General features: G+C 52.8%; 1 protein-coding gene across 2 annotated transcripts in view; it reads right to left on the bottom strand.

Moving 5' to 3' along the window:
- PLXDC1 (plexin domain containing 1) overlaps window positions 1-15,238 on the bottom strand; it is a 64,345-nt gene that overhangs the window by 22,458 nt on the left and 26,649 nt on the right. For both annotated transcript variants that reach the window (XM_030839924.2, XM_060290700.1), the window contains 6 exons: window positions 12,037-12,180; window positions 11,676-11,745; window positions 10,949-11,071; window positions 10,214-10,332; window positions 9,180-9,279; window positions 37-132 (listed from right to left, as the gene is read on the bottom strand). In XM_030839924.2, coding sequence (XP_030695784.1) covers window positions 37-132; window positions 9,180-9,279; window positions 10,214-10,332; window positions 10,949-11,071; window positions 11,676-11,745; window positions 12,037-12,180 — 652 coding nt within the window. The remainder of the gene's footprint in view (window positions 1-36; window positions 133-9,179; window positions 9,280-10,213; window positions 10,333-10,948; window positions 11,072-11,675; window positions 11,746-12,036; window positions 12,181-15,238) is intronic.

The raw sequence follows: 15,238 nt of genomic DNA, 5'->3' as shown, positions 1-15,238 counted from the left end.
CCTCCCCCCTCATCAGTGGGAACAACCCCTAATTACTTGGTAATGGGGTGAACTCCACAGCAGATGTGCTGGTGACCTTGCTGGGGTCCAGCTCCACACGGTGGTATTCGAAGATGGTCCTTCGCCGAGATTCTGAAACATAGGCAGAGCCTGTCATCAGGAGCAGCTCATGGCCAGAGGGCTTCAGGGCCTGGACCTGGAGCCTGACAGGTGGGTAAGAGATTGTAGTGAGTGGAACCGGGAGTTAGTATGCAGCCACTGAGGGCAGGAAGTAAACCCGTCATCCTGGGATAATGGTGTTGAAACTGTGGGGAGACAGGAGAACAGGAGTTGGCCTTGAGGGGAGAGCTTTGTGTTATAAGCAGATTAATAACGCAGAGGCCCGGCTGTTCCTGGGGTCAGGACACAGGGGGTCCACACTTTCCCATGCCTCTGTGACTTTACAGCTGCTGTTCCCTTGATCCATAATGCTCTTCCACCCTTTCTCTTCTTCTCCAGCTCACCCTTCCAGATCCAGCTCAGGACCACTTCCTCTGAGCACCCACTCTAGACCAGCTGCCTCTTATCACCCCCTCTGTCCTGTGCCCTCCTCTCACTGCACTTACATTGTGTGGTCATTAGGGTTGATTTGGAGGGTGGGGACCATTCGACTATGGTCACCTGGTCCCGAACTTGACCCACAGTGAGCACTCTGCAAATGTCTGCAGATGGACAGGCTGGCCTTGGAGAACCTCTCCCCTCCTTGATGCAGGGGAGAGCAAGTTTCAGGGCCTGGAGCCAGGCTTATGTCCTGCCTCACTCCCTGCAGAAACTTCCTACAGGACCTCAGAGTCAAGAGCCCTGAGTTCTGAGTCAAGTTCTGCTCCTGACAAGCAGGATAACCTTAGGGCCTCGGTTTTTTGTCTGTGAAGTGCATCTTCTTTCATGACCCTGCCTCCCTGGCCACACAGTGATTGGTCCAGGGCTGGGCATCTGATGAAGTCAGACCAATCAGAGACCTTCCCTGGGACTTTTAAACTATAACCAGAAGGCCCTTTGCTCTCCAGTAATACTGCTAAGAAGATGCAAGCTCGGCGTCCATGAATGGCCATGGTTCCAGTCTCAAGGGGAAAGCTAGAGGATGAAGCCACCTCGTGGAGAGAAACTGGTGGCATTCCAGGCTCTGGAGTCCCCACACCTGCCCTGGTCCTATCTTCCCAGTTGTTGGCTCTTCCTTTGGTTCTTTGGGCTACTTCAGTATCCCCAGTGCACTCCTTTTCTCACTCAGCTGAAGGTGATTTGGAGAAAAGTTTCCCGAGGTGGTAGCAACACTCAGTGGGGGCATCCATGAAAAGGAGGGTGTCCTGTGCAACTGCTGGGTGGCCCATCCTGAATGAAGGATCGAGGGGAGAATCCACTGCTCAAAAGAACATCTCAGCTACGTTTCTGTAATTTATTTATCCTCAATTTTGGAAACGTTCCCTCCTACTTAACCCAGGATTGAACCCCAGGTGGTCTGACCCAAAGCGTGCTCTCTTCGCACCACACCCCACTGTCCTGCCGCAGAGCCTGGAGACACCTCAGCCCCTGAAGCATCCGCGACCACAAAATACCCTTGAAACATTCTGTGCGATGAAAAGGAAACTGCTCCGGCGCTGGTGGCCGCAGCACTACCCCGGAACTAAACAGGAATCTGCAGTCCACCTCAGAGGCCTGTGCTTGAAATGCAAGCACTACCCACTCACAGGTGTGCACATGTGCGCGCGCGCGCGCACACACACACACACACAGATTTTTTCTAATACAAGAAAGGTCCTTTGCCAAGCAGGGGTGGGTCTGAAGGAGACTGGGGTGAGGAAGGGCACTTTTCCGTAATTCAGCTGCCCAGAAGAGGCACCAATTTTCAATTCACCAAAGGCCCACATGTGCTGCAGGGCCCTCCCTGTGTGACACCAACTGCTCTGCGAAGGTGGACTGGGCTTTGGGTGAGCCTGCAGGATGTGAGACATTGGGTGGAGGATGGGGAAGTTCCAGGCAGCCTTTCCCAGCTCCATCCCACCCACTACCCCCAGAAGCCATCTCTCCTAAAGAATTACCCCTTTTAACACTGAAATGGAATAGGATACAAAATAAAGGTGAAATTTCAGGTCTTCCGAGGTGCCTGAGGCCATGGGGTCTGGACTCTGCGTAAACATTTCTTTCTTAATCTGCCTCGTCTTTCCAGGCTGAGTTCAAATGACAGGCCCCCCTTGAAGACATCCCCCACCCTTGGGTGCAGTTAGTGGCCCCTCCACAGCCTCCTGTGCACTGTCCAGTGTCACCTGTTTCACAAACATTTACTTTGCTGGCCACCTCCCCCAAGGCTATGAGCTCCCCAAGAGCAGAGCCTACAAGTTATATGTCTCTGTCCCCCAGCCCCTCGCACCAGGCCCTGCACAGAACAGGGTCTCAAGAGACGACTGTGAATGAATGAATGGCTTACAAATAGTCAGGAAAACCCCAGCAACTTATTATAACTTCAGCCCGCAGCACAAAGGAAGAATGCTCTTCTTCCTCAGCCCACCTCAGATTATGGCCTTTCTCAAAAGGGCAGCCGCCAATGGGCCACAAAAAGTCAGACCCTCCCGAAGTTAGAGTTCAAAGGAGGAGGAGAATTGGCTTTCAGGATTTCTCCACCTGCAAGGATACAGGAGAGAGCCTGCCCTTGGTCAGAAGGCAGGTGAAATAGGAGGACAAAGGGGGTCAGGGTTGGGGCATGATAGAGACACGGACTTGTCAAGGGAGTCGAATTCACGGATAGAGACACACGAACAGCAGCTGGGGAAGGCGGGGCTCCCAGCAAACCCCACACCAGAATCTCGGAATGAGTCTCCCCACCAGCCTACTGGGGAGCAGAGGTGGGGACGTGCCTCAAGTGAGGGTACGGCCAGAGATGATCAGATATCCTCCAAAAAGCAACACAGCCCTACCAGCAAGGGTGGAGGAGATGTGTGTGGTAGGAAGTGGGAGGAGGGTGGGCGGGCCGAAACATATCTCTGATTAAAAATAGCTGCTCACGGGCTCCCCTGGTGGTGCAGTGGTTAAGAATCTGCCTGCCAATGCAGGGGACATGGGTTCAAGCCCTGGGCCGGGAAGATTCCCACATGCCGTGGAGCAACTAAGCCCGTGTGCCACAACTACTGAGCCTGTGCTCTAGAGCCTGAGTGCCACAACTACTGAGCCCATGTGCCACAACTACTGAAGCCTGCTCGCCTAGAGCCTGTGCTCTGCAACAAGAGAAGCCACCACAATGAGAAGCCTGCGCGCTGCAACGAAGAGTAGCCCCGGCTCGCTACCACTAAAAAGAAAGCCCGCATGCAGCAACAAAGACCCAAGGCAGCCAAAAAGAAATAAATAGATAAATAAATTTATTTTAAAAAAATAGTTGCTCACTTCAACTGCCAACTTGTACTTTTTTAAGTGTCTGGTTTGGCAATACTTTTATTTCTTGATAAACAGATCCCTTAATATCCCTGCCTGTGTTATTTGTTTTTGGATTATCTCGCCAACATCTGGGGCTTGCCCAAGGACGATGACGTCCATCTGCCTGACCAACAGATCCCTGCTGGAACCAAGACAGTGGCCACCCCAGCGCCACATTTCTGGCAGTTTCAGACGTTTCTGTTTTATCTCTGCTTCCATTCATCAAAGATTCAAAAAACACTAAGGTCCAGACATGGAAAGCCCTGTCATGCAAGCAAGAGATGTTCATGGCTCAAAAGCGAGGTTGGCATGTCCTGTTCTGTTTCCACACCAGACACCAGCAGGGAGAGGGTTGGTTTGGTCAGAAGAAATCAGACTGACAGGTCCAGCCACAAACTTCCCTCCAAAACAGTGGTTACGATATAAAAAAATCTAAGATGGTGGCTCAGGAAAAAGTTTTTGTCTGCTCATTCACATCTTCCTTTGTTCATTTGGTTATTCTTTTACTAATCATGAATTGAGCCCCATCAGGGGACCCCAGAGATAAACACAATGAGGGTCCTGTATCCCAAGGAGCTTTCAGCCCAGGAGGGGAGGGAGGAGAGACCTCCTCGGCACAGATGCAACGTAGAAAAGGTCAGAGGGAGGAGAGGAGGTGAGAAACGGCAAGGCTCAGGGAGCAGAGTAGAGGGAAAAACAGAAAAGAAAAAAAAAAAAAGTGAAAAACGGGGCGGGGGGGATGGGGAGGGGGGAGGGGAGGGGAGGGGGAGGGGAGGGGGAGGGCCCCAGGATGGATAAAAAGCTACAGTGAAGAGCACTGTAAAGGATCCTTTATCAGGAGCAGGGAGAAGACAAACTGGGCCAGATCTGGTGATGACACCCACCACCACCACCGCTTGGCTTTTCCTTCTCACTCCTCTGCAGCCAGTTCTGGGGCCTCCCCGTTCCCCACCCAGCTGCCCAGCACCAAGGTACAGCACAGGCCTCTGCCACATTTCTCAAGCCTGCTTTTGAAAGGAAAGGAAAGTTCTGGTAAAGGAGAAGGCCCAAGTGTTCAGGCCGGGCCGTCCAAGGCCATTCTGGGGTCAGCCAAGGGGCGGGCTACAATAAATTAATGAATTAATACAATTCCATTAATTCAGAATCTCTGTCAGTTTTGACTCTGGCTACCCTAAAGTTGCTTTTATACTGCCCATGAAAGAAAGGGTTTCTTAAACAAACGAATAGAGGAAATTGTATTGACTTCTGGGGGCCCCTCCAGTCAAATAGTGTATCAGCTACCCTCTATGTTTTGCATGCTTCTTCAAACAGACGCTGCTAATCTGAATCTTTTCTCTGCATCAAAGCGTGCTCTGCAGACTCTGCTCCAAAGCCTGTGGAGCAGTTTCTGCGAGGAAGTAATGGTAAGAGAAACTCTGGCTGTTTTCAGCATTTCTTCCCTCAACCGCAGGAATGAGACTGTGCAGAATTCCCTCCACCCTCAGACAGGGGTGGGAGGAAAGTGTTTGGAGACTGGGGGGAGGAGAGAGTCCCCCAGACAGGGTTCAGGGACTGGGGGATTCTTGAATAGTGGGGAGTAAACTCCACTCCTCACAGGGCCCCAGGCAGGGAGGAACCAAGCTTGGGTACAAGGGCGGTGACATCACTCATTCTGTAGGACAGGTGGGTTGGGACAACGGGAATATTCGAGGTGAATATCCCGGTGATAGGGTCTGTGGACCAGAGGCCTCTACCTGAACTTCTATCATGGTTTTTTGGGATTTACTGTTATTTGCAGCTCAACCAAATTCAAACAAATTCCCTGCTTGCTGGGTTGAATATCAGACCCAGAGGAATCTGATCTCTCAGCCACATAAAAGCCATCACTCCGAAAAGCAGAGGTTGTAGCCCTTTTTTTTTTTTTTTTTTTTTTGCGGTACGCGGGCCTCTCACCGCTGCGGCCTCTCCTGCCACGGAGCACAGGCTCCGGGCGCGCAGGCCCAGCGGCCACGGCCCACGGGCCCAGCCGCTCCGCGGCACGCGAGACCCTCCCGGATCGGGGCACGAACCCGCGCCCTCTGCATCAGCAGGCGGACCCCCAACCACTGCGCCACCAGGGAAGCCCTGTAGCCCATTTTAAAACCCAATGAAGGCCATGGATACTGCCCCAGAAAATGCATGCACGTGATATGCTCCACCCGTACCTCCATGTTCCTTCTAAAGTCCCTGCCTGCACCCCCAAGCTAAAAAATATCTGACAAAAAGAGATGCGATTATCAAAGCACTCACCCCCCAAACTCAGATGTCAGGTCCTGTTCTCACTTAGTGTAACCACAGGGCAGGGGACAGGGTCTCTGCTCCACCCATTCCCGTCAGCGCTCACTCTCGAGCTGCTACTCGTGTTTTGAGCACCTGCCCTGCTGCAGGCACTGGGCTAAGTGCTGGGGCCACGGCCAGCCCCCAAGGAGCTCACAGCCAGTTGGGGAGAATATGGATGAGCCAGACAGTGTCATGAGTTCTATATTAAAGCTTTTAACAAAGTGCCGGGGGGATGGAGGAGGAAGCCGTGAATTCTGCTGCATGGAGGAGGCAACATCTGAGCTGGACCAGTGAATGAGTAGGATTTGCCAAGTGGTAAAAGGACTTCGGGCGGGGGGCATTTCATACGAGGAACTGCATCAGAAAGATGCAGATAGCCCTTGGCATGTTTGGGGAACCCAGGGCATGCAGACCAGTGCTGCGTGGACAGAGTAGTGGGTGACAGGAGAGTCTGGAGATGAGCCTATAAAGGTGCGCTGTGACCATAACATACATGAGAAATATAATGAACACTTGTCTGTTACATACGGAGGTCGTTAAGAGAGTAAATCCTAAGAGTTTTCATCACGAAGGAAAAAATCTATTTTTTTCTGTCTTTAATTTTGCATCTATATGAGGTGGTGGATGTTCCCTAAGCTTATTGTAATCATTTCGTGACGTATGTAAGTCAAATCATTATGCTGGACACCTGAAAGTTACACAGTGCTGTATGTCAATTACATCTCAATAAAACTGAAAGAAAAAAAAAAAGTGGGCTGTGCCCAGAATCAAAGGACTTTGAACTGATGCTTTGGGCAACAAGGAGCCAGAGAATGACGTGACCAGATCTGTCTGGCAGTGACAAGAAGGAATGGGGGACAGAGGGCATGGAGACTGGAGCCCGGGAGCCGCTGGGCAGAGTGTGGGAGTCAGGCGTGGGTTTCGCTTGGCGGGTGGACCCAGCACCTCCGAGAGTCACTGAATCCAGCAGCTCCCACAACAGAGCCCTTGCGTCTCCTTCTGGTCTCACAGGACAGGTGCAGCTGCCCTCCTGTTATTTCAGGTGGGCTCTGCTTCCTCCTCCGCCCCTCCTTACCCCACCTCCTCACATCTCCCTGGCTTGCTCTAAAACAGCCTTTCATTCCAGAATCACAGAGGAGCCTCAGATGCACACACTCCTGGGGGATCTGACTTCCTCTAATCCACCCTCATTTAACAGCTGGATCCAACACAGATTTCCTGAGACTCTCCCACTGGGCACAGAGAGAGCCCTGTGAGCTGTGAGGGAGGCACAGACCCCGCCCCGATGATGCATTAATGAATGGGGAGGAGGGTGGCATGGACACCAAGAATGGTCCTTCCTGCAAAGCAGCCTGGGTGTGTGCACAGCCTGGGTGTGTGTGGGCGTTTGGGGAACTGAGGAGGAAAGGAGTCACCCCTCTGGGTGGAATGGGAGTGGGTCAGATTTACAAAGTTTCAATAGTGGACCCCAGGGTTTAAAAAACAGAAGATTTGGGTTTCAGTTCTACCTTTCATAGCTGTGTGAAAGCAAGTCATGCCACCTCTCTTAGCCTCCGTGTCCTCATTTAGAAAGAAACAAACGCACAGACTTCATTTACAATGCTGCGAGGATGGTCCAATAAGATGCTGTAAAGCTCAGTGTCTAGGGATGGGATTGTAATCGTGTGGTAAGCAGCCTCTAAAATGGCCCCCAGGGCTTCCCTGGTGGCGCAGTGGTTAAGAAACCGCCTGCCAATGCAGGAGACACAGGTTCGAGCCCCAGTCCGGGAAGATCCCACATGCCGCAGAGCAACTAAGCCCGTGTGCCACAACCACTGAGCCTGCGCTCTAGAGCCCGTGAGCCACAACTACTGAAGCCCAGGCGCCTAGAGCCCGTGCTCCACAAGAAGAGAAGCCACCGCAATGAGAAGCCCACGCACCGCAGCAAAGAGTAGCCACCGCTCGCCGCAACTAGAGAAAGCCCGTGTGCAGCAACGAAGACCCAACACAGCCAAAAATAAATAAATAAATAATTTAAAAAATAATAATAATAAAATAAAATGGCCCCCAATGATCCCTGCCTCCTGGTGTTCACACCCTGTGTAATCCTATCCTGGGTGTGGGTTGGACGTAGTGACTTGCTTCCAACCAGCGGAATATGGCAAAAGCGATAGGACCGCACTTCTAAGATGAGGTTACAAAAAGACTCTGGCTTCCATCTTGCTCACACTCTACCGCTGTCTTCCTTGCCTGCTCTGATGGAAGCCAGTTGCCACGTTGTGAGCCATCCTATGCGGAGGTCCACGTGGCAGGAACTGAAGGGGGACACTGAATCTTGCCACAACCACATGAAAGCTCTTAAAAATGGATCTCCCCCCAGCAGTGGCTGAGGTAACCCTGGGAAACACCTTGAGAACAGCCTGTGAAAGACTCTGAACCAGAGGACCCAGTTAAGTCATGCTTTGCTTCCTGATCCACAGAAACCCTGAGATAATGTGTTTGCTGTTTTAAGCCTCTAAGTTTTGGCATAATTTGTTATGCAGCAGTAGCTAACTAATACAATCAGGGTGATACTGAAACTGTTTAGTAACCAGCTCAGTACAGACATTAACCAATCAGAGCAGATGCTGACTGCAGCAACGGAGCAGGGTCTGAGCCACTCGCTAGAGCACTGGGAGTTCAGGGTGGGGACAGTGGAGGGGCAAGTGAAGTGGTGGGAATTAATCTTATGGAAATACACAAGGGCATAAAAGTAGCTATTTGCAAGAATATTCACTGCAGTTGTTGTAGTGAAAGATTGAAACAACTGAAGTCTATGCACAGGGGACTGGTTCAATTAAGGTACATCCACACAATGGGCTATCACACAGCCATGGTGATGCAGAATGATGGGCAAGATATACTTTGTTCAGGAGCAGAACAGAGGACATCATATGACATCTTTGGTGTTAAATATACGTACGTATACTTACCTGAAGGCTTGTAGCCCTAGAAACACCCTGGTAGCCCTGGTTGCCTCCAGGAAGGGGAATTGGAAGATGGGATCAGGGACAGGAGAGAAACCTAATTTTCCTGTCTCCTGAAACCCCCTGGGATGCCCCTTGTATCAACTGGGGGTGGGGAAGCAATTATGGTTATGTTCTGGGAGGACTCATAAACCCTAATTTGGTGTCTTTGGAGATTTTCTAAATAGAGGGTGTGCTGAGTGGAAGGGCCCTGGCTCTCCTCCCCCTCCGCCACCAGAGCAGTCCCTCCCCCTGGAGATTTTATTGGAAAAACCGGTTCCTCTGCTTGAACGAAGAAAAGTTGGAACTCATTCTGCCCCTTTTCTTCCCTCAGTTCCCACTCAACTCTCCACCACCCCTCCACTCCCTGTCACTGCCATTGCCCCTGACAACCTGGCTCAGTCTGAGCTGAGTCCAGCCCCATCCAGGGATCTCTGTGGATCCCTGGGGACTCACCTGGTACGTCCGGGGATGGATTGAGAATCATGAAGGCATCTGACAGGCCTGCTTTGACGGGGTGCTGGGACGAGCTGATTTCCAGGACGGGCATAGGGATCTGCAGTGGGAAGAAGAGGCTCTGTCTACCCCCCAAACGCTCTTGGGCCAGCCTAGACTTCCCCTCCGAGCTCCAGACCCATCTGCCTGCTGGGCCTTGCCTCTTGGAGGACTCAGACATCTCAAACCCAATGGGGCCCCATCCAAATTCCAAGTCTTCCCCACACTATCTCCAAACACATTTCCTTTTTCTTTTCTCCCTCTCTGTGAATGGTGCCTCCATGCAGGCCAGAGACCTGGGAGTCACCCTCAGTTCGCACCCCCCCTTCATTTCCCTCCTCCTCCGTCTAATACATCTCTAATACATTAGCTTGCTAACTGGCTCTCAAATCTATCCAGTTCTCTCCATCGCCCCCTCCCTACCCCAGGCTGGCATTACCTGTCTCCCATATCATCTCCCAGCATCCCCTCTGAGCCCCAGCCCTCTGCTCTCCACTCTGAAGCCAGAGCGTCCTTTTCAAAGGCAAATCCGGTTGTCCCCCTGCGCCCCCCTTCTTGCCCTCACTCTCTCCCCTCCGGCCAGGCTGCCTTCCTGCAGAGGTTTCTACCGGCCATGCTCTGTCCTGCCACAGAGCATGTGTTTTCTCGCTCCTGGAGCACACTTCATTTCTTTGCTTCCTTAGCTCCTACACATTCTGCAGATTTCAATTCTTTTCCTCGGGAGAGCCTTCCCTGACCCCTGTTCAGGTAAAGAGCCCCGTGAAAGGCTTTCCTGGCATCTCCATTTACGAGCACTTGTCACAGTGGCAATTCTATACTTGTCCCCACAATCTATCCCTCCAGCCAGACTCTCAGCTCCACAAAGGTAGGGCCGTCAGCCATCTTATTAACTGCCAGCATCCCCGGCACCACGCCCTATGTCTGGCACATTGGAGGATCTCGACAGATAACTGCTGAATGAAAGAAAGGCCGTCTCTGCAGCTGGGCCCACTCACCTCTTTGTAGCCGAATACAATGCGGCCATCTTGGTGCAGAGCTGCCTGGAAGGTGAAGCTGCCCCTGTCCTCCCGGTCCTGGAGGTAGACGTGGTCCCACTGAACAACAAAGACTGTCCCTGGTGAGGAGAGCAGAGACCTGGCTGGACAGGGAGACAGTGAGGGGAGCAGGGCCCTGCGGAAACGGTGGCCAATGTGGATGGGCCACAGCTTGGCTTCCTTAGGGATGATGGGGCAGGAGGCAGGAGCTGGGCAGCCCACAGACAGCCTGACTTCCAAGCTGAAGAGGAACCAGAAAACCCTTCTTCAGCTTCCCCACCCCCAACCAGGTACTGTGATTGACCATCTCCAACCCCAAGCACGCCCTTTCCTTCTTGCCTATCCTGACCCCCTGGGATGAAAAGGAGGAGAAATAGGAGAAACAACTGTTCTCCCGGGGTGGAAGGTAGGTGTTCAAGGGACAACCTGGTGAGAATAAGAAACAGTAAAGGTCTCTGATATTTATTTCACCTCTACTAAGAGCCAAGTGCTTTCATTTCATTATCTCATCAGGTAGCAGGCATTTTTGTCCCCATCTTACAGGTGAGGAAAATGAACACAGAAAGTTAGGGTGGCTGTCTTGCTGTGTGACTGTGGGCAAGTCCCTTGCCCTCTCTGGGACTTGGGCTCCTCTAAACGGGCTGGACCAAGGGAGCCCTGGAGCTGGGTGACTTAAACTCTGAGCTCTGATCTCACCATTGTCAAAGTAAGCAACTGTGGAGTTGTCGGAGCGGCCAGGGTTGAAGTTGGCCATCAGAGGAGCCACGTACTGAGTAGCCGTGAGCATCCGATGGACCACATCACCCATGAAGATGAAGCCTGGGGTGGGAAGAAGTGTAGACAAATCATCAGAGATGGCCCAGAGGGGTTGCTTCCTCGTGCAGGAAAGAGCAGTGTAGACGGGGCTGGAAGTGAGTCTTGGACCTCCGTCCACCAGCCTCACATAGTGGGCACGGGTCTGGCATGTATGGAGCTAAGGGGCCCCAGACCAGAAGGTTCTCTCTGCCCCTCCCACCTCTCTCTGTCCCTTGGAAAGCGCACAGGAATCAAAGACAGGCTCCTCATATCAACTGGAAGCCTGGTCCCAGGAAGCAGGCTCTCAGTGCAGTCTCCTCTCTCTCATTTACAGACTCAGAAGCACAGGGGCCAAGGGACTGCCCACAGTGGCCTGCACAGACCCAGAGGGAGAGAAAAACACACACACACAGACATACACACACACACAAGCAAGTCAGTTGATGTGAGGAAGCTGGGCTGAAACACTGATGACCTCTCTCCTGAGAGTGGGGTCCCAAGAGAGCCACATGTGGGACCCTCCCCAGTCCATCTGTAAAACCCGGTCTCCAGGGAACCTTCCCAGATAGGTCCCAAGTTCTGGCTGAAATCTCCACACCCTCTCCCAGTCCCACAGACAAGGCCTTACCTCCGGTTGCTATGGTGATCTGCCGCAGAGGATGCCCGTAGAAAGGGAAATCAAAGGACAAGACCACTCTCTGCAGGGGATGGGAGAGAATCAGCATGGGCTAACCTGCAGGCCAGAGGGCTGGGCATCCACACTGCCCCATGCTTATCTGGATGGGACTGGTTGGGGGGTGGGCACAGGCATGTCCAGGGCAGTACCACAGGAGGGCGCTCCAACTCTGGCAAAGCCCCCCAGGGTCCCCTGGAAAGCACTTCCCAGACCACAGACCTCAGGCCACAAGCCATGCCCACTGACCAGGTGTGGCGGGCTGGCCCCCAGCCTCCCAGCCCAGGGCAGCGTTGCCAGGGACTGGGGCACTCACCGAAGCCTGCCGGTGGGTGTTGGAGAGGATTCGGTGAACTTTCACTTGGCTCTGGTTGGCCTTGGCCACGTCCACCCACAACTCCCGGCTGCGGGGCTCGCTGGGACCATAGAGACGGGACACATAGTAGCTGTGGTTGTCCTCCTGTCGTTATCCAAGACAGAGCCCACAGGAGGCATGAGGAATCAGGATGCCAAGAACCACAGAGTCTGGATACAAGAATTCATGGCCCTCCCAGGGGGGCAGACCGTGGCCCAGAGCTGGTTCAGGCCTGGGAGCCCTTTGGCCCCGGAGAGCTCAGTACCTGCTCCCTAGCCATGCCCCCAACAGCTCTGGCCCCAGCTAAATCCATACCTGCTGTAGCCATGCTCCACCCTGCCATCCCCAAGACAGGCCAGGAGGCTTCTCCTACAGCCCCTGAGTCCCCCGCAGAACACACCCAAGGCACAGCTCAACTTGGGAGGTGAGGGAGCAACAGGCAAGGCAGCCCCAAACAGAGCCCTTGTCTTCAGGGAGCTCCCAGACTGAGGGGGAGACATAGCCCCCTTCCCTGGGGAGCACCCAGTTTAGGGGAGAAGAAAAAACTGGATTCAGAAGCCACCGGTCTAAAGATGTTGACCTTGGGGCGTTGCTTGGGGCATTGCTAGTCTGATGGAGCAGGTGGGACTTATACAAACAGAATACACAGACACAGACCCTCCAGCAGAGAGATAAGACAGGGCCCATGTCAGTCACTAAAGGCTTGAGAGACGGGAGAGAAGCGGCAATGATGCCTTCGGGACGTATTTTTAAGCTTTACCATGTGCCTGATGGGGACAAAATAAAAGAACAAGCCAGAACCCAGAGGGCTGGGGGTTAACTCTGTAAAGCCTCCCCTGTACAGGAGCATTTAGGGGCAGGATTTAAAGGAGGCTGGACATGGTCAGCAGAAGGTATGGAAGAACCCAGGGAGGAGGCAATGTCAAAGCATTTCAGCCCATCCGGGAGTACCAGCCACCAGCCGTAGGAGGAGAAGAGGCAGAGTGGGCAGGTCCACTCGGCCGCTGCCACAGAAGTGGAGCTGCTGACTCGTGCGGAGCCCTGGCGGGTCATTAATCAGGCTGTCAGGCTGCAGTGGCCGCAGACACAGCAGAGCCGACCATGTTCTCCCTGCCAAGCTGCCAGCTGCCCAGCCAGCCCTTGCCCTGGGCCCAGCACGAGCAGGGCCGAGGGATGCCTGCTCTCTCCACCCGCCCGGAGACAGACTCTGCTCTTCTGACGAGTGACACACTCTGAGGACCTGGGGTCGGGGCAGGGCTGGGGGAAGACGAGCAGGGGAAACATGGGGCTGGGGGTAGATTTCCCACTGCCACTGCCTGGTGCCTCCCCTCCAGCCTCTAGACTGCCGGCCCCTCCACCCATCCTTAGCACGGACATCAAACAAATCTAAACAAACCTAAAACACATACGAGGCCACAGCCCGCTGCTCACAAGCCATCGGGGGCTCCCACTGCCCTCGAGACAAAATCCAAACCGCAGCCTCACATACGAGGTCTCACCGTGAGCCAGCCCCACCTTCTCTCTAGCTTCACTTCTCTCTCCCTCTCCTTCGCCTGTGCCTCCTTGTACACCCACTCACCAGACTGACCCCCCGACAGTCTGAGGCCGCCAGTGGTCACTCATGCCTTTGCACACGCTGGTCCTCCTGCCTAGAATGACCTTGCTTTCTCCCCATGGCAGATTCCTACTTCTTCAATGCACAGCTTAAACATCACCTTCTTATTGATCTCCTCCCCCAACTTGCCCAGTGAGGACCTCCACCGTCCACAGGAGTCCTCCAGGGCTGACTCATGGGTACAGTTTGTGAGAGTCACATGGGCCCATGCTTGCTGGCTTTCTGATTTGACTCATGAAGCCACCTGAGGGGGTCACCCTGATGCCACCACCTCTGGGGTGCCCATGCCAAGGATGCTGCCTCCCATTGCTGTCACAGTCACTTACCCTGGGGTCCCAGAAGATGCCCAGAGGAGGAACCGCTGCCCCCCAGTTTGCCCGTGGGCACCGGGGCAACTGTGCTTATGCCCTGAGCTCACAGCTTCCCTCAGGAAAGCGGCCCCTTCACCTTCTGCTTCTCCCCTGCCCCACAAGAGACCAGATGCCACGTCTTTTCTCCCTGGGTCTCCATCTCTCCTATCTCCATCCATCTCTGCTGGGGTCCCCACCTTGACCAAAAAAAAAAAACAACCAAAAAAATTACCTGCCACCACTATTGAAAACAGTATGGAGGTCCCTCAGAAAACTAAAAACAGAATTACCATATGATCCAGCAATCCCATTCCTGGGCATATATCCAGACGAAACTATACTTCAAAAAGATACACGCACCCCTATGTTCATAGCAGCACTATTTACAACAGCCAAGACATGGAAACAACCTAAATGTCCATCTACCGATGAATGGATAAAGATGTGGTACATATATACAATGGAATATTACTCAGCCATAAAAAAGCATGAAATAATGCCATTTGTAGCAACATGGATGCAACTAGAGATTATCATGCCAAGTGAAGTAAGTCAGAAAGAGAAAGACAGGGCTTCCCGGGTGGCGCAGTGGTTAAAAATCTGCCTGCCAATGCAGGGGACACGGGTTCGAGCCCTGGTCCGGGAAGATCCCACATGACGCAGAGCAACAAAGCCCGCGCACCACAACTACTGAAGCCCACGCGCCTAGAGTCCGTGCTCTGCAACAAGGGAAGCCACTGCAATGAGAAGCCCGCGCACCGCGACAAAGAGTAGCCCCCGCTCGTCACAACTAGAGAAAGCCAGTGCACAGCAGGGAAGACCCAACACAGCCAAAAATAAGTAAATATATTTTTAAAAAAGAGAAAGACAAATACCACATGATATCACTAATATATGGAATCTAAAATATGACACAAATGAACCTGTCTACAAAACAGAAACAGACTCACAGACATAGAGAACAGACTTGTGGTTGCCAAGGGTGAGGGGAGGTGTGGGAGGGATGTGGGAGTTTGGGATTAGCAGATACAAACTATTATATATAGAACGGATACACAACAAGGTCCTACTGTATAGCACAGGAAACTCTATTCAATATCCTGAGATAAACCGTAATGGAAAAGAATATAAAAAAAGAATGTACATGTATGTATAACTGAATCACTTTGCTGCACAGCAGAAATTAACACAACATTGT

Source organism: Globicephala melas, chromosome 20 (genome assembly GCF_963455315.2).
Source record: "Globicephala melas chromosome 20, mGloMel1.2, whole genome shotgun sequence".
NCBI lineage: Eukaryota > Metazoa > Chordata > Mammalia > Artiodactyla > Delphinidae > Globicephala > Globicephala melas.
This window is presented reverse-complemented; position numbering and strand designations above follow the sequence as displayed.